At 53.1% G+C, this 17,611-nt stretch overlaps 1 protein-coding gene across 1 annotated transcript in view; it reads right to left on the bottom strand.

Moving 5' to 3' along the window:
• SORL1 (sortilin related receptor 1) overlaps positions 1 to 17,611 on the bottom strand; it is a 49,871-nt gene that overhangs the window by 22,008 nt on the left and 10,252 nt on the right. The window contains exons 2-20 of the mRNA XM_076358358.1: positions 16,994 to 17,110; positions 16,571 to 16,696; positions 15,861 to 16,022; positions 14,448 to 14,515; positions 13,914 to 14,094; positions 11,864 to 11,965; positions 10,738 to 10,907; positions 10,370 to 10,562; positions 10,075 to 10,192; positions 9,461 to 9,534; positions 7,643 to 7,731; positions 7,355 to 7,533; positions 5,764 to 5,950; positions 4,554 to 4,682; positions 4,231 to 4,316; positions 2,325 to 2,497; positions 1,976 to 2,107; positions 1,358 to 1,449; positions 335 to 581 (exon numbers count right to left, since the gene is read on the bottom strand). Of these exons, the coding sequence (XP_076214473.1) occupies positions 335 to 581; positions 1,358 to 1,449; positions 1,976 to 2,107; positions 2,325 to 2,497; positions 4,231 to 4,316; positions 4,554 to 4,682; positions 5,764 to 5,950; positions 7,355 to 7,533; positions 7,643 to 7,731; positions 9,461 to 9,534; positions 10,075 to 10,192; positions 10,370 to 10,562; positions 10,738 to 10,907; positions 11,864 to 11,965; positions 13,914 to 14,094; positions 14,448 to 14,515; positions 15,861 to 16,022; positions 16,571 to 16,696; positions 16,994 to 17,083 (2,598 nt within the window). The 5' untranslated portion in view covers positions 17,084 to 17,110. The remainder of the gene's footprint in view (positions 1 to 334; positions 582 to 1,357; positions 1,450 to 1,975; positions 2,108 to 2,324; positions 2,498 to 4,230; positions 4,317 to 4,553; positions 4,683 to 5,763; positions 5,951 to 7,354; positions 7,534 to 7,642; positions 7,732 to 9,460; positions 9,535 to 10,074; positions 10,193 to 10,369; positions 10,563 to 10,737; positions 10,908 to 11,863; positions 11,966 to 13,913; positions 14,095 to 14,447; positions 14,516 to 15,860; positions 16,023 to 16,570; positions 16,697 to 16,993; positions 17,111 to 17,611) is intronic.

Below are 17,611 nucleotides of genomic sequence, written 5' to 3'. Positions count from 1 at the left end.
AGGAAGACCTGAGCTGGGATTTGAGCAGGAACAGAAGCGGCAGCCACGTCTGCTGAGTGGCAAACAGTCTGGGGAAGATAGCGCAGTGCAGCTGCTTGGGAAAGCTGCACGTCTCTTGGATGTTGGTCCCGGTTTCAACCGCACCTGCCTGCTTGTTTCAGGGGTGTGTGGGAACGTGCCAGGAGCAGAAAAAGAGCGAGCATCATGCCCGCTCCTATACTCCTGATCCAGTGTGCTCAACGCTTTTGCACCACCCGCCCCATATGCCAACAACCTCCAAGCATGTACGCTGTGGAAATGCATACTGACGGGAAACAAGCCGTCACATACATACCTTAAATACAGCAATAGCATAGGGGTGAGGGAGGCTGTCCAGGATCACAGATCTCTGCAGCCCATTGAAATCGACCCTCTCGATCCTGTCCATGTAGGCTTCAGTCCAGTAGATCCAGTGGTCATCCACAGAAATGCCATTTGGCCACCGCACGCCCTCTGAAACGATGCACCCAGCCGATGACCCGTCCATGTCACTTCTGTAAATGCCAGCTCTGGAGTCTCCCCAGTCTGTCCAGAACATCAACCTGACAACAGGCAGAGAGGTTACTCGAAATGATAACAAAACCGCTCATCAAAAGGAAACAGGTTATGAAGCAGAGGTTTTTGAATACTTTACATTCCACGTCTCTTGCAAGACATGCCTTTGGAAAGGGAGCTCTTTGCAATTCTAATGAACACCACCGGCAGATCTACAAGCAGCAGAGAGACTTATTTAGCTGCAGGTTCTGTGGTGCGAGTGCAGCTGTAGGTTACCTTGCATTGAACTGCTTTGCTTCAGCGCATATGACTAAAGGCAGCTCAGGTTTGTCAGCGCTACATTTGCAGCGCAGCAGCCGTGGCAAAACCATACTCAGAAAGACGTAACTTGCAGTTGGCTCTTGAATCTGAGTGTGGCTCAGTCTCTCACACATCACTGCAGCCTTCCCCACTGACCAGACCAGTTTTACTGGCAGGAAAAGTTATTTACTAGTAGATATGTATGGGCAGGAAAACAGCAGTTTAATTGAAAGAAAAAACAGTTTGTGATCTCTGCTCCGAGGCGGCTGGCACCTTAGTTGGGCACGTGATGGCAAGAGTGGGCTCCATGGGGCAGGACAGTGAGCTGTACCCCATTGCACTGCCCGCCACCGCTGGCGTCCCCCCATCGCGCCCTTCGGGGCCAAGCCTCGCAAAGCTTTTGTGCAGCGCTCTCCCTCGTGTTTGCCTCTTACGAGTGTAGCAGTGCAGGAGGGGCTGTACCTGCGTGGTTACCCTGGGGAATACCAAGGCACCCGACTATTTGCCATGCTTTCTTTCTTACCCATCTCGGGGTACCAGAGCGAGGGCTCTGGGTCGTTCAAGTATGGAGGAATTGAGGACGGTGAGTCGCAGGTCTCCGTCTGGATTGGCAACCTAGAGTCGTAACCAAAAACAGGAGGGGTGTGTTTACTGCGGGCAATGCGGAGGGCAATTGCACTGGTTAAAGTTACATGAAATCTGTGGCAGGTAATTACTGCTCCCTAATAAAATAGCTGCGTGGGCACAGGGAGCAGTTACTGTGAGGCAGTTGACAAAAGAGGATAGATCGGTGTATTTATTGACATATCTGTGTTGCTGAGCGAGCAGCCGGCTGCCGCAGCGCACTCTCTGTACCCCGTGCTGGCTGTGTGCACTGCACAAGGATGTTGCTTTCTTTCCCCCCATTTCTGCTGCGCGATTCGGCCTTACAAACTGACCTCGGCTTAAGTACACGGGGCTGAATGTTATCATACCCTGTTTGCATTTAGACCCATTAAAGTGGCATGTGGGGTAAGGGTCAGTGTTCAGTAACGCCCCACCAGCAATGAGACTCCAGGGCAGCAGCCAACTTAGGGCCCAGTCGCCTCAAAGACGCACCGACACAATCGCCTCTTTGTAGCACGGGTGGGCATAGCCGTACCTCAATTTTGGGAATCCCAGCATTGACCCAGTACAGCAACTGACTGAGAGGTTCAAAGGCCAAAGCTTCCACTGTTTCCAGCCCGGTGCTTACGATTATTTCTTGCCCAGAGCTGCCATTGAGACAAAGACGCTGAAAAAAAATCGGAATAAAAGATGAAGAACTTCCGCAGCCTCAAGGTGAGCGCGGTCAGGTGTGCAAGGCAAGCCGTGGCAGACAGCTCAGAGGGGAGGAGTACCCAAGATAAACATTTGTATTTCAGTGTGGGTATGCAACACCTGCCCACGGTGCAAGGCAGCGATGGCACGGGCGGCCGGCACCGCGGGGGCCTCTCCGCTCCCGGGCTCACCTGTATAATGTCAAGAGTGACGTCGGCCCAGTACAAGCAGTTGTGGTCGTAGTCGAAGTCCAGGGCGACCGCCCCTCGCAGCCCAGCCAGGGGCAGCTCCTCGCTGACGCCGGAGGCGAGGTCGTAGCGGTGGATGGAGTAGCGGGTGGCGTAGAGAATGAACTCGTTCTCCTCTGCAAGAACAGGGAGCGTCTTGTTTAGACGCCTCTGGCCATTTTAGGCTACTCAAGGGGCAAGAAGAAAATACTAGGTATTTTTTTCTTATCCCTGACTGTACGTTTTAGCACCTCAGCCTAATGGAGGCAAAGGCCCTTTGTCTCAGTGGGATTAGGTTAATGAGAACGTGCTAATAGCCTTACTCGGGTCCCAGACCCACTCGTGCCCAGGAACACACTGCGGCCATTGTTTGTTCCAGGGGCTGAAGGAGGAGGTAAGGACAGCAAAAACCGTCGTGACCCCTTCCTTCCCACATTAGCGTGCCACCAATTAGAAACAAAATACTGATCTCCCATTCCTCAAAAACCTCATAAAAAAGGTGGGAGTGATGTAAATCTGCGAGTCCCAGGGGACACCGGCACCGCAGTAAATATCCCAGAGTGGGTTTTGTTTCTAATTTGCACAGAATCAAGTGTAATGGGATCCTGGTCCGGGACAAAGTCTCCCGGGCATTAGCACACTACCGGTAAAGTCCAATAATGCTATTAATGAGTAAAGCTAATGTCAGTAAGTAACTCTGGCTGTGCATCCCTAATGAGATTATGCGGAGATACGAAACAGATACTGTACATGAAAGTGTTACCATGGTGCGAGCCAACACGTATCTGAAGACGATCAGCAAATACTCTGGGAACACGGCACTTCAAAGCCCAGCCCGGTGGGGACTGCAGGTTTATTTTTCAATCAGCAGGGCCCTTCTCAGCATGACTAACACAGCTCTCCAAATAGCTCAAGAGGGCTCAGAGGGGTGAATAACGTGTCAGGCTCTGAACGAGGAGGAAAACTAAGCACGGCATTGGCATGAATCCCAGCAGAGAGAACGCTTCCCCAGGCACCCGCTGGGCTGTTTTGCACCTGGAATACTTTTTGCATCCCGAAAAATCTTAGGCCGATGCAGGGAAACCTCACGCTGGTGGGGCTGGCTGCTCTGCAGCCCTGTGGCACTGCTCAGCCACGGCCCCGGGCTCGACCTGCCCGCAGCGCTGGCTCAGCCGCCCCATCCCTTACACAAGCCTCTTCCCTGTCTCAGGCTTGCTCTCGAGCTGCTGCGCAGCAGCATGCTAATCACGCAGCTCATGACGGCAGATTAAATTAAAGCTGTAACAAGCAGAATGCAAATAAATTTGGCAGCACAGAGGCATGAGACCGTTTCAGTGCCTCGTACGTTTGAGAGGAGAAAATAAGGACGGAGGCGAAGTCTGGCAGGGATGTGCATGAGGACTAAAGGGCAGCGTCTGCCCTGGTCTGGTCCCAAATAGCCATCGTTCAAGTGCGTACGCTGGCCTGTCTCAGAGTGGTACCTTCCCAACGGTTTCTCCAGGGTGGGGGTATCTTTGGTCTAACTCCTGTCTTTTTGGTTGGGTTCAAGCCCGCTACAGCGAGGACATGACTGGGACAAGAGGGCTCCTGCCTGCAGCCTGCTCTGAGGGCTTCAGCCTCCTGTGACTTCAGGAGCAGAGAGGGCTCTGCTCCACAGGCTGAAGTTGCTCCTGAGTAGGTCCCTCAGCAGCTCTCTGGCCCCTGGACAGGACAGGAGATGATGGATTTGTAACCCACCGAGGCATTTCAGCTCCTGCGTCACAGGTTTTGTCTGAGGGCCCTCTGGGAATTTGTGCTTGGTCCCTCAGGCACCAGCCAAAGGTTTTATGAATGAAGCCCTTGTGCCTGCAGCAATCCTGTACGTACTCACCAGCTAGCGGGCACGGTACCAGCTCCCCTTCGAGCCGCGACTCAATGTCTCCACCTGTACAAGTGTCCCCAGAGATCTTTCGGTAGCTGCAACATATACAGCCAGGCAGTTTATTTCATGGAAACTGTTAACACACCATCACAAGCAGCTAGAATAAGCAGTGGTGCTTAGTTGCAATGTATGTCCAAACATGCAGTTTGTTTACTGTCACTCATGGGGTGTTTGTGTGTGGGGTTTGGGGTTTTTTGGGTTTTTTTTAATCACCAATAGCATAAATCCCAGCATTTGGAAGATCAGGTTCCCCTCTCAAGTACAACACATACCCTCGAGTCTTCTTGTAAGTTGAGCCAACAGGGCAAGGGACTGGCGGGTCGTACGGTTTCCCAGTGAATTCAGGGTCAGGGACGCAAACTTCTAACGATAAGTCGTCACTCAGTTTAAAGCCAAAATCACTGCAAGGAGAAGGAAGATGTAAGGAGGGAAGGGGGAGAAGGAAGAAATGCAGCCATGATATACTATTACTCCTCCTCTATTTTTGCATAGAAGTTTTAAGAACCCAAAGTATCTCAGAACTCCATTCATTTATTACCAGTATTTAGCTGCATAATAATATCTTACAGCCAGACAGCTTCTGTCTTTCAAGAACATTTTGCAAATAAGCCTGCCGGTGGCTGAGCAGACTAGGGTAGGTGAGGCAGCAAGGCATAGCGGAGCCAAGGTGCCCTCAAAATCTGGCTCCAAGTCCCAGTTTTCCTGCTAGCTGGCTTAGGTCACTGGTCTGTGTCTTGGCTTTTCCTGTCGGTTAAATGGGAGTTATACTGCGTCTGTTCTTTGGAAAACGCCCTGGAAGAGGTTATGTCAGTCTGATTTTGCAAGGAGTCCAGGGCTGTGATTCTGAGGCAGGAGTCAGATCCCACCAGCCCTGTTCCCAGTCTGCTCATGACAAGCCAGACTCCTTTCCAGTCTCTGTCTCAGCATTGGATGGGCAGGTCTGAACCCCTGTCCTTAACGGCATGTACCGGGCACTCAAGCGGTCTGGCCATGAGCTCCGCTGAAAGTCCAGTCCCTGAAAAACAGTTCACTTACTAACCCCAAACATTTGCATCACATTGCCAGAGTGTTTCCTAATCCTGAGAGCTGTACAGTGTCAGTAATGTGCAAACTGCAGATAAAAATGGTATAGCAGGGCCAGTTGCATCCCTGCGGCTAAAGGGTCACTAAGCATTTTAGTGGAGGATCTCTATACGTGATGGGAAATTGTCCGCCATCATTCGAAAGAAGGTGATGGATTAACACCACTTTCCTCTTCTATAGAACCTTTTAGAGGCTCTTGAAAGCTCTAAAGACATTAAGTCTCATGCCCTGTTATTAATGAAAGGATGTTTTCAGTCTATTTAGTTTCCTCTTTGCTATAAAATCAAGCAGCGATACAAAGAGCTGAGTAAATTGCATGTTTGTTCACTTTGAGCAATTGGTCACCGATATTTATCTCAGACTTACAATCCAGACTAAAAGAAATTAATTGGTATTTACCATTCAAAGTCTTCCCTTGTACAAGAGCAGTTGGAGACCATGACAGGCCTGTCAAAATCTTCCCCATTGAAACAGGTCGCATGAGGAGTCCTCCTTTTGAAAACGGTTTTATGCCCCAGTAAGCATTCATTGCCTCGCTCGTCGGAGGGTGACCACAGTTTGTAGTCGTTCTCTGTGCAAGGGACCCCTAAGAAAAAGCAACAAGCTTGGGGTAAAGAAAGGCACAGTCCTTGCTGCAACCCAGACCAAGGGTTTAAAAGCAAGAGAGCTGCTGATGTCCCTTGGTCGCTGCTGCCAATGCGTGCCTGGCAAGGATGTGCAAAGCGTGGTACCGTGTCCTGCGCCAGCACCGCGCTGCACTCCAGTGACCAGGGACACGCAGAGAGCCTTGCTCTCAGAGGAGGTGCAAAAGACCTCTCGGGAGGAGCAGCAGGCTCCAAGCAGCCAGCCCTGCCTCCGAGGAGGCTGTATTAACTTCTACGGCTAGTGGCATCGTGGCATTGAGACCCAGGATGCTTGGAGTGAGGGCAGGCATGCTGGCACCCACCCATGTGCCACGATAATGCCCATTGCCCCTTCCCTTTCCCTGCCCTCCTCTGGCACAAAATAAGTGGTTTTCCCCTGATTGCAAGGCTCTAGCCCTGGCCTGAAAGAAAAGGCAAAGCAGAAAGCATTTCAGCTCAGAGCGTGCAGCGCACTCGGTGACAGGAGGCAACAAGCAGCTCCGTCACGGTGACAGTGAATTTGCAGTGCCTCATTTAAATGAAGTGGTTCTGGTTACCAAACAGATCCATTTCTAACAAAACGTCAAGGGAATCAGTTATAAATTTTAGTCAAGCAAATTCCTCTGCTGGGTTTAACTGCTCTTTGATTAAAATGCTGTCTCACAATCAAAGCTGAAATGGGTTATAAAACATTCATAGGCACAAGCCTTCAGAAGGTTTTTTTTCCCCTTTCCTTTTCAACAAATCCCTCAGTGAGGAGGGAGGGGGTACGGGGAGAGCGCAGGGGATGTGACTGCCTTCAGCAGCCGTGTCCACGTGGACAAGAGACGCGAGGGACAGGGCACCTGAACGCCAACGGTGGTACCGCAGCCCCCACAGGCGATGTCCTCTCTCCCCCGGCTCCCATGGGACAGCTGGGGCCGCGGGGTCGGTCTGCTGCTAACAGGACTTGAGGGCATCTCTCTGGGGTGTCTTTTGGAAAACAGGACAGAGGGCAAGAGCAACAAAGGTTTTCTCCATGCCCGATTCGTATTTGGGCGCCCAACTTCCCGTGCTCGTCAGTGGGACTCTAAGTGCCTCAGATGACTAAATAGTTTGGTTCATAGCCTGAGGTCCCTAGGTTGATTTGGGCTTCCAAAAACCTCTCCCGTGCCCCCTCCTTGCTCTCAGCCCCCTGGAAATGGTATGGCAAAATCTCACTTGCACCCACAGGGGTGCTTGGGACGGGCTGTGGGGTGTGGGGACCGGCTGGTTTCAGGCGAGGGCTTATTGGCATGCGTAACCTGCAGAGCCATGGGGTGGAGACAGGACAGCTCTCCCACCTGCACAACCAGCGTCAGCGATGACTCTGTCGCCCATCCCCTTACCCAGCACGTCAGTGGTGTTGATCTGCAGTATCAGCCAGCTGTGGCCATTCTCTTTGTACGAGCCAAAGATGGTGAATATGGTGCTCTTCTCCCCGGGCTCGGTAAGCAGGCCATACACAAACACCGGCTTCTCTGAGAAAGTGAATGTTTTCCAGGTTTCCCCTTCGTTTGTGCTGTACCTGGGAGAAGGAAGATTGGGAGAGCTGCCAGAGGGGCAGGTCCTGCCCACCGCAGGGCACTCTCTCCCGGCCCCAGCACCAGAGGCAATGTCCCTGCCCTACCACTTACTTGAGCTGGTTGGTCTCGGTGCCTTGCGCGATGGCCACAAGAATGCCACCGTGGTCGCCCCAGGTGTAATAGTGGGGTCCAGACAGTGCCTGGAAGAGAAACGGTGCCAAGGGGTACATCAGAGCTGTGCTGAATTAAGGGAAAAGCCTGGCTGGAAAGCATGCTTTGTCAGAAATGCTGCCTGACCTATGCTAACGTTTTGGGTGGCCTGGGCCGAGGCAAGTATCTGGAGGCGCCAGAGATTCAAGTGTTTATGGGCCAACATCTGCTGTCAAGAGCAGCCAGCCCAATTTCCCTAAATGTATAGCTGTGTTTAAGAGCAGTGCTGCACCTGGACTGTCCTCCTCCCGTGCTGTGCGCAGGGAAAGAATTAATGGACAAAGTGCCATTACATGAAACCAGAGTCAATCGCTCCCCCTCTCAGTCTGCAACTCTTTGTCATGTCTGCGAGGCCTTCCTAGGGCTGCAGATAAGTGTTGGTTTTCAGGCTGTAAGGTTTTTTGAATGCTCAAAGAGAAATGGGGTCGTGGTGTGCAAAAATCCACCCCGTAGAAAGAAACTTGTATTTGACGCTCACCTCCAGCTCTAGCGACCACCAACACAAAATCACCTTTGCTTTCCTATCTGGGGAGCCCAGCACAGCTCAGGATGAAAATAGAGAGCTTGTCCGTGCCTGACTCTGCCCATAGTATGCGCTAATGCACTTGGGGATGTTCATGTGCAGGGCACTGAATGCATTCTTTCTTTCTTTTCCGCGCTGTGAGATCGTACCAGTGATCTGGAGAGCAATGAGCCTTCCAGCCTGCTGCTTGCCAAAGCCGAGAGGAAGGAGTTGCGTTACTGCTTCTCAGCTGAGGAACTACACTGCTGGGTCATTCCGCACCTCTGCTCGCGATACAAAGGGCCCAAATAAGTCAGGAGCTCGGTGTTGTTAACCGTGGGTCAACGCTTCCTCGGCATGTTTTAATTGCACTTCAACACAAACCTGCCTGCGAGCCAGGGGAGGTTGGCACCTGAAAGTCTCGGCTTTCGGATACCCTTCCCTGGCCGTGAGCGCTCCTGGCTTGCTGCAAGGCTCCCGCAGGGAGAAACGGCGGGTCCCCATGGCTGCTCCCCAGCTGAATTTCAGAGGCACCCGATCTCAGCCGGGGCCAGCCTCTGAACCACGGTCGGCTTTGGCAGCAGCCAGACCTGTGGCATGTCCCCACCACCGCTGCAGCTGCCCAGACATTAACCCAGACCGCGCAGCACTTATGGGAGGAAAAGGAGGCTGTTTAATTCACGGGATTAAATAGCTTGCAGATGTTGAAATACCATATTACACTCGCAGCAGAATGCACAGGCAGACCACAAATACTGCCGCAGACCAGAACACCCACTTAGTAAACAGCATCAAACTCCCCATAAACTGAGGGCAACATCCCATTCTTCTGGAAGATGCCGGAGCCTCTCCAGACACTCTCGCATACAAAGTCCTGGCTGTCAGTCCTGTCTAAAAGGGGCCAGATGCCCCATGCCAGGGGCAAGTCCTGCCAGTTGAAGAAAAGAAATAGAGGAGGGAGCTCTCCTGCATTTGAACCCACCACCTTCACCATGAGGCTCATCTCCATGCCAACCCACGTGTGGTCCTTCATCCAAAGACCTTTTTGCCTTGGTCTTAAGGGATATTCAGCACCTTCCAGCTAGAGCTCTTGGATGCGTACGTGGAGGTCACCTTTAACGCCCGAAGGCTGCATGTCACTTATCTACATTGCTGCCAACGTCCTACCTGCTGCACCACCGCCTTGGCTGAGCTGGCAAGCAAAAGAGCAGTCTTACCTCTCTCCACCTTGCTCCGGCACTGCTTGAGACATAGACGTTGGTTTTCCTTGCCATGTTCTTCCCAACGGAGCCTAGGAGAATGGGAGAAATCATTCTTCTCGAGGAATGCAAAGCAATTGCTTAAAATGAAGCCAGACACCTCTAAACTATTTTTATCTGTGAGCAAAATGAAAATGATTGAGGAGCCGATTCTTCATGCTATAAACTAATCCCTTCAAAAGCAAACATTTTAAAGACTATTACAAGTTTTAAAAGCAGCTGGGGAAAAGTCTATGGCTAGAAACATGATCAAACAAAAGGTGCAAATATTTTCTTCAGTAAAAGAGCGAGACAAACAGGAATTTCTGTATGTTCAAGAAACCCTTCATGTGGATAGCGGCAGGAAAGAGGATCAGAATAAAGCAGGCAAGTTTTCTCATGTCACTGTGCTGCAGTAAAATATACATGCTGTAATTACTGTACGGGGACTGCAGCGGAGAAGGGACAGCAAAACGTACAGTTTAATTGCATTTTTGTAACCTGCATATACAAACTAGATCCTGCCAAGTTCTTCACGTCCTGAAAACAACGCGCCCCAAGCCCCTGCGCAGCTGTGGGAAGGAAAGGTGTACCGGTGGCGATGATCAGTCCCGGCGCCGACTCCTTGGAGAGAATGGGCATCCTACGCAGCTGGAAATTAAGCAGCTGGCTCAGGCGCTGGGCCAGGTGGAGAGAGCAGCCCTGAGAAAACTGGAAAAGCAAAACACAGCGGCATCAAACCTTTGTCCCATGCTCGCCCATGCCCTTGTCCCACCTAGTCCGGCCCTCTCCGCTTGGAAAGGCGAGGAGGTGGGATTGCTGTTTCAGCCTCTTTTGCGGGGGGCTTCTCCCGTGGTCGCCCCCCTGCCCCTTCCCGCCCTGCGCTACCTCGCAGTCTATCTGCTCCCCGTAGCGTGTCTGCGCCGGGGGCTGCAGCAGCTCCCAGGTGCCCCCCTTGTCAAAGGTGATGACGGAGCGCATGTTCTCCTCGCTGAAGGAGCCGTTGATCAGGGTGGCGATGTAGACGCCCCGCACGCCTTCGACGCGATGGAAGTCCGCAAAGGGCTCGTTGGCAAAATACCTGCGAGGAAATGCAAAGGTGGGATCAGTGAATCGCAGCCTCCCTGGGTCTGGGGAGTGGGGGACTGTCAAGCCCAGGGATCAGGGCAATGCTTTGATCAAACGCAGCCAAAAACTACAATGACTTTGGCCGATGTTCTCATTTACCGCAGCCGATTAGGTGCATCCCACGTTACCTGACCAAGGTGTCACTTCCAGCTCCTCCTGGGCTGTAGTAGAGGACGTTTTCTAAAGACAGGGAGAACTTCAGGCCTTCTGCCTCGGAGATGTAGAGGTTGGTACGGTTGTTATCGTGGCTGACGCACACAAATACCTGGTCCTCTGAGGCGTCGGCAACATAATATTCCTTTGGGATGTAAATGACAGGCGAGCAGGCTTCATACGTGTGGGCATACAAGCAGGGTTTACATACAGGCTGGTTTAGCATTTTCTCTTAGCTAGCTGAAAGTTAATTCTTCCCTCCACCCATTTGTACTTTTTCCACTTGGCAAGCAGGTATCTTCCCTCTGCTTTTTCTTTTGTGTTTCTCCTCCAGCGATCGTTATCCTTCACCCTCTGCCCCGCACAAACCACTGGCAAAGTCCCCCAGGAGCAGCGTTGGGTGCCAAGCCCCATCAGTGCCGGATCTCTCTCTGCCTGGACCCTGCCGAGGGCATCTCGCAGCCGGGAGCGTGCCCTGCTGCTCTGCCAAATGCCCAGTGTACTTCTCGTGCTCTCCTTCGTCCCTGCCAGCCTGGGGACACCACAGCATGTCTGGTTCACGGATCACAGACTCTTTGCAAACCCTGGCTGTCCCCCTGGGCTTCCTCTGCTTGCGGAGAAGACGGATGCTCTGGGATATGCCGGTGGAACCAGCGCGTGCTCGGCAACCTAGCGCCCCACGCCATGGGAAGAGGTAAGGTCCCCAAAAGCAGAGCCAAAGCATGGAGCACTGAGATCAGCCCCTCTCTGGGTATCTGGGCTTTGCTGCCAGCCTCTATCACCAGTGCCGGAGGAGGTCGGTGGCTATGTCTTTCCAGACAGCCTCAAACCCAGGACAGTCCTGGCCCCGCACAGTGCTCTGGGTACCCCAGTATTTCTCCAGAGGCATGAATCACTAGAATAAAGTACCATCGCGTAAACCACAAGATCATCCTAATGTGAGCTTTTGCTCAGCCAACCCCCCGAGCAGGCTCACACAAGGTTCCTTCCCAGCTCCAACTCCTGCAGTGTCTGGTGAAACGCAGAGAACTGCTGTTGACATCTGAGGGCATCCTTGGCAAAGGAGGGAGAGAGGAGGTCTTCTCGGAAATCACCACTTACCTTAATCGGATGCTTGGTTACGAACTGTGCCACGCGCATCGGCTTGCGGTTGAAGGAAACCCAGAGCTGGACCGAAGGTGGCTGCGAGCTGCCTAGCGAATGCTGCAGCAGAGCAGAGGGACATGTTAGGAGTAGCTCTTGCCCGCAAAATCACCCTCATGTCCAGTGGCGGCCGAAAGGCAGACTGGGGCAAACCCACAAACCGCGTGCCTGGAACTTCACCCTCCCTGCGTGCAGGCAAAGCGTGGCGGCTGCCTGGGACTGACGGTGGGGAGCAGCGCTCAGCAAGGAGAGAAACTGCCCTTTCTGGCCGGTCGGGCGGAGGTAAGGAGGCTGGTTTTAGTTCCTCCTCTTTCCGCAGAGCAGTCTGTCCTTTTCTTCTTATTTTTAATGATTTGCACAAAATGAAAGACACCAGCGCGAAGCCAAAAAAGTAAAAAGCTGGGGGCAACCTATTTCATACGGGATGCCAATGGTAAGAACCTAAACACAGATTTAGGCTCCAAAAATAAGCGGCCTGATATTCCCAGGCTCTGTATCCTTAAGCAACTGCGCCTCCCACAGAGAGGAGCAGAAGTCAGTCCTCCATGCCTCTGCCACCCAGCCTGTCTGCTCCCCAGCACCACTCCTGCTGTGGCCAAGGTTTGATGCAAGCGCCTGATTCCAGACCCGGGGATATAATTTCCAAATCAGGGGTCTGCAGCCAGGCCAGCCTCCCTCCCAGCCTCTGTGTTTCCCTTTGGTCTTTGCCTCAGCACGGAATACAGGTGATTTAAATGTCGTTTAGCATAACAGGAGTCGTTAGAGCTGTAGGAGAAAGCATGACGGTGGCCCCTGTGACCCCCGAGCCCTCCAGAAGCAGAAACAACTTTGAAGAACCCCCAAACTGAGTTTGTGCTTGGAAAGGTCCCGACTCAATGCTTTCAGGACGCTGCCCCCTGAGCCCAGTGGTTTCTCTGCAGACACGGACCATCCCCTGTGTTTCACCCAACACCAACAGCAAACCTAGATAAAATCTTCTGCAAACCACAGCAGGCTTCAGATCAGGCAGAGCGCCAAGGGGATGGGCCCTAAGAGTTGCAGGCTGTACTACCTACAAGAGAGACTTCTGAGAAACTGGAAGTGCTCTGCAAACACGTTCCCTGCCAGCGTCGGACACCACTGTGGCCGCTCGGGTGACTGGAGGTGACACACTTGCTGCTTACCACCTAGGAAACCCTACATGGCTTTGCAAGGAGTCACCCTAAATGGCAAAGGTTGCTCCTTATAACAGACTTGATGGCAGCAGCAGGGGGAAAAGCAATGCTGGCATCCTCTAAAAAGAAAACTGCTCCTTAACTTCTAGAAGGAATAGGACTCTACCCCTCCAGTGTCGTGTCTCTGATCATCTGTAAAGGACTTGCCCTCAGTGAAAGCTTCAAAAAGTATAGGGGGCCCGGGCTTGCAGAGGGACCAAAAGACCGCTGTTGCTCACCCACATCCTCTTTTCTAAGGAAAGCAAACTGAAAATCCAGCTCTCTTACCAGGCTGGAGCACATCAGGCTACTTGGACCTAGTCCACGTTTGATGGTAATCCTCTCTGACAAGCGGCCTCCTAACCACTGAGCTGCTGAGCCACATCCCCCCTTCCCCTGCCACCCCCGCCTCATCTGCCTTCCCAGGCATCCTGTGGTTTTCCCCAGGACCCAGCACTTTGCAGTCTGACCTATTTCTGCCCAGCCTGTTGAAGGCAGGTGTACGGAAACGCCGCTGCTCTGAGCCCCACCGGGAGAGCAGCATCGGTAGGTGTTACTTTGTCCACAGCAGTGCTAGGTCAAGCAGGGAAGGCAGCTGCAGATAGTCTGAGCAACACCTCCACAACAAGCTAAACGCGAGGTCTGAAGGCTGCAAGGTACAGCAGCGAGTACCGTCGTCCCTAGCAAATGCTCTCGCTGCGCTTTAGACACAGGTCCCAGCTGAAAGCAGAGCTACTGCCTGCTGTGGCTATGGTGGTACTGTACCAAAGCGTCGACCATCACCCTTGGCGGTGAATTGCTCGCGTGATACTTACCACAGACTTTGTTGCAAACATGTATTTGTCCCTGAGCTGGAAGTCTTCAACGTCTTCCAGAATGATTTCTTTATTTTCTCGGCTTTGAAAGAAATCGGTGCTGCGAATGACAGTCGAAGACCCAGAAGGCTCGTGCCGCTCAATGTACACTGTATTCGGCTTATCGTAGGGCTCAACTCCCCTGGAAAGAACAAAAAAGGTGGTGGTGGTGGTGGTATTTCTGCACTCACAGAGCAACGCAGAAGGCAGCGGGTACCAAGGAGCAGGAGCCCTTTCAAGAGATGGGGTGGGCATGCAAGAACTGAAGGGAATGTGAAGCACCCCCGGGTGCCTGTGTTGGTGGCTTTCTCCCGTCACACCACGGTGCCACATCCCTGCAGCACAGGGTCTCTGCTGGGCGAGGGGAGCAGGGGGCCAGGGCCAGAGCGTGCTTTGGTACCCAGATCCTTGGTTTGTGCAGGGCAGCGAACGAGGCAAGAAGTGAAGAGTGAGAGAAGACAGGAGCTGGGCGTAACACACAAGTGCGATACGTACCAAGAAAAAGACTTCACGTGTTCCTGAATCATTATCCAGGTCTGGCCGAAATCATCCGATTTCCAGAGCTGCAGCAACAAAGGTGAGAGATGCCAGTGGGATTGGGTAACCAAACAGACTCAATCCTTTAAGAGACCCAACCTCAGGCAGCAAAGGCAGGACGGACGTGCGTCCATTGCAAAACCGTGAACTACTTTGATGACTTCTCTTTACATGGCAGCTACCCAAAGCAACAGCAATCTTTCTAGCTGCAGAAGAATAACCCAAACAGGAAAAAATTGTGCTTTGGACTCCTACCAGAAGGGTTTCCCACTGTTTGTTGATATCCACCTGGTTTTACACTAACTCAGAAACAAAAATAACTTGTTATAATGTACTCATGAAGTGTGTTATCAAGGGTAAGTATCTGGGCAGAGCTGCCTCCCCCTCGGAGGCCGGGGAGCGCAGCGACACACTGTTGGTGCAGATCTGCGGGCATCAGTAAAGCAAAGGGCAAGAGGAGAGATAGTATCTTTCATTGCACCAACGAAAGCAGCAGCGATAAACATCCCTCGAAGGGCATGTGTCCCTGAAACCTGCCCGTTTTTTTCCAAGCACTGTGGTGGCACCCAAGCTGCAATTTTTGCCTCTTTTTTGCAGGTATGTGGATATGGCCAGACTCCAGTCTCGACAGTCAGTCCAGCAGCCCGCCCAGGGAAGGTACTGCTCCCGGCCAGCTCTGTCCCCCCAGGAAGGTATCAGCAGCGCCCAGCAGGCACCCTGCTACGACCGGACTCCAAACAGCACGGACTGTGCACGTACCCTGCTCGACTGTCCCCATTCACGTGTTGGGGGATGGTTGTTTCATCTCCAGGTTTTGCTTACGCTGCCTGTGTCTATCTGAAGGTGCTGTAATTATTTACAAAACTTTACCCAGAAGCTCCAGGGGAAAAAAAAAGTGTTTGTTTTCAAGAAGCAATTTGTTATGCAAGACCCAAAGCCAAACCACATGCCCGCATGAAATACTGCAGAGGTCAGTCCTGCCTCAGCTGCCAGTGCTCCGTGGCGAGTTACGACCGCAATAGTCGGGGAGATCGATACGGTCAGGAGCAGTGTGGATGAAGGACCAGCATAAATGAAGGAAAAGGGAAAGGAAGCGTTTAAGGCAGTCATCCTGCAGGTACTATATCCTCACTGCTCCAGAGGTCAGAAACCAGGCTGGTCTGTAAGGAAGGGGGTGTCCTGGCCAATTTGGGCAGCTCTGCAAGATCAGACACTCTGGATGGTCAAAGCACGAACCCACATGGCACTGGCACGAGGCGGGGTGGCTCTCAGCATGCCGTAAGGGCTGTGGGGCACATAACAGGCCAGGGGAAATGCCACAGCAGGGTAGAGGCAGGACGCTGGCCCTCCCGGCTAAGCAGAAGTGTTCACCTGTTTTTTAGGATGAGACCTGTCGAAGCCCAAGAGGAGGTTGGGGTTCCTGCCGTGCAGGAGGAGGTCTGCTGCTCTGAAGGGAATCGAGAAGCCCTGAATATTGTCGCAGAAGTCAGTGGTGATCCAGAGGTACGGGACGAAGGCATCCACGAAGATATACTGGGAAGAAAGGGACCGACAAGGAAGAAGGAAAGCAGGCGGTCAGCCTCCAGGAGGTCAGAGCAGAGCTCAGGCTACCAGCAAGAAAGGCACACATCCCGGGGGAGCCTTTGGGAGGGCAAACTCTGGAGAAGAGGAATTTGCCTGCCTCAGCTGCCCCCTCTCCCACCACACTCCGATGCTCCTGAGCATCACAGAGCCATACAGGAGGTACGGCAGTATGCCCGGCACGTCCTGCCTCTGCCCCAGGGACTCCCGGGATGGCCCGAGGGGCTCTCCCAGGAAGCGAGAGGACCATGCAAAAACAGCCTTCAGTCCCTGTCTGCGGGAGGGGCCCATCCCTCTGTGCTGCCGCAGCAGAAAGGCCCATGTGAGCACTTGACCTGTGCAAAGGCCAGGTTTTCAGCGTGACCCACGGGTGTGGGTCGGGGTGGCCGCACACCCAGTTCCCCTGGCCCGAGGGCCGTGCCGCGTTCATGCTATCGCCGGCGATAAAGCGTCGCTGCCCTGCGGAGGAGCCCTGCTAGCACCAGCTGCCACATCCTCACCCTCTTGTTGTCGGCCGGGCTGTGGTAGAACTGGGCGATGGCCACCTCACTGCTGTTCCCCCCGCTGAAGCTGAACCTCTCAGAAATCTTCTTAAAACTCTTCCCGTAGTCATAAGACACGTAAACCTGCAAAGGAGAAGCCCCAGCGTGAGCAGCGCAAAGCTCTTGTTTCCCTTCTGACAGATTTGGTAAAAATTTAGAAAACTACTGGGGAGGAAAGCCTTAGAGATTGCCCGAGCCAGCCTTTCAGGGCTCGAACCCGTGGGGCAACACAGAGGATACTAGAATTTTTTTTTTTGCCTCTGAACTCAAACTCACGGGCCTTTCTTTCACCTTCCCAGCACACGAGAGAAAGGCAGGCTGTAGCTCAGCAGCCGCTGGCAGAGAAGGCGCCCCGGGACAATGCCAGGTTGCAGTACTTACATCGCTGTTTTTGGGACCGAGCAAAGACAGGCTGTCTCTGGCCAAGGCCACGATCACGTTGCTCTTCTCTCCTGCCCAGTGAACGACCATCTGATTGTGGGAATCATTGAGGCTGACCTGCAACGCCAAGTAAGAGGGCACCATGAGCCAAAGCCTCGCCCGCAGGGACAGTCGGAGAACAGCTGCCAACACCCGCTCGTACCGCTCCTCCTTGGCATGCACAGAGTTTGGGGAAACTCATTCAAACCACGGGCAGAAGTTAAATAATCCAGAAGGAAAAAAGCAGAGGGGCACTGTGTGTCCAGCTCTTCAGGCCTCAGAGGGGCCGGGAGGTGTGCTCGTAGGCACGTTGGGATGAGCTCAGCTCCAGCCCGGAGCACTAAAGTGCAACGTGATGGCCCACGGCTGTCGGGTGTGCGCTAAGGGCTTTATCTTTCCACCACCACTTTCCGAGGTTGCTGTGCCTTCATCCCGCTCCCACCTCTCCCTGCACTCTCATTGAAAGCCCCTGCCCCCCCCCGATTTAAAGCACGGCCGAGCAAACCGGCAGCCGCTCATCACGACGGGGGTTGGAAACCTCTGCCAACGCTATGGGGATTATGCAGACGGTGCCACTGA

The sequence above is a fragment of the Aptenodytes patagonicus genome, chromosome 23 (genome assembly GCF_965638725.1).
Source record: "Aptenodytes patagonicus chromosome 23, bAptPat1.pri.cur, whole genome shotgun sequence".
Lineage (NCBI taxonomy): Eukaryota > Metazoa > Chordata > Aves > Sphenisciformes > Spheniscidae > Aptenodytes > Aptenodytes patagonicus.
The sequence above is the reverse complement of the archived record's forward strand: the minus strand, read 5'-3'. Positions and strand labels throughout refer to the sequence as shown.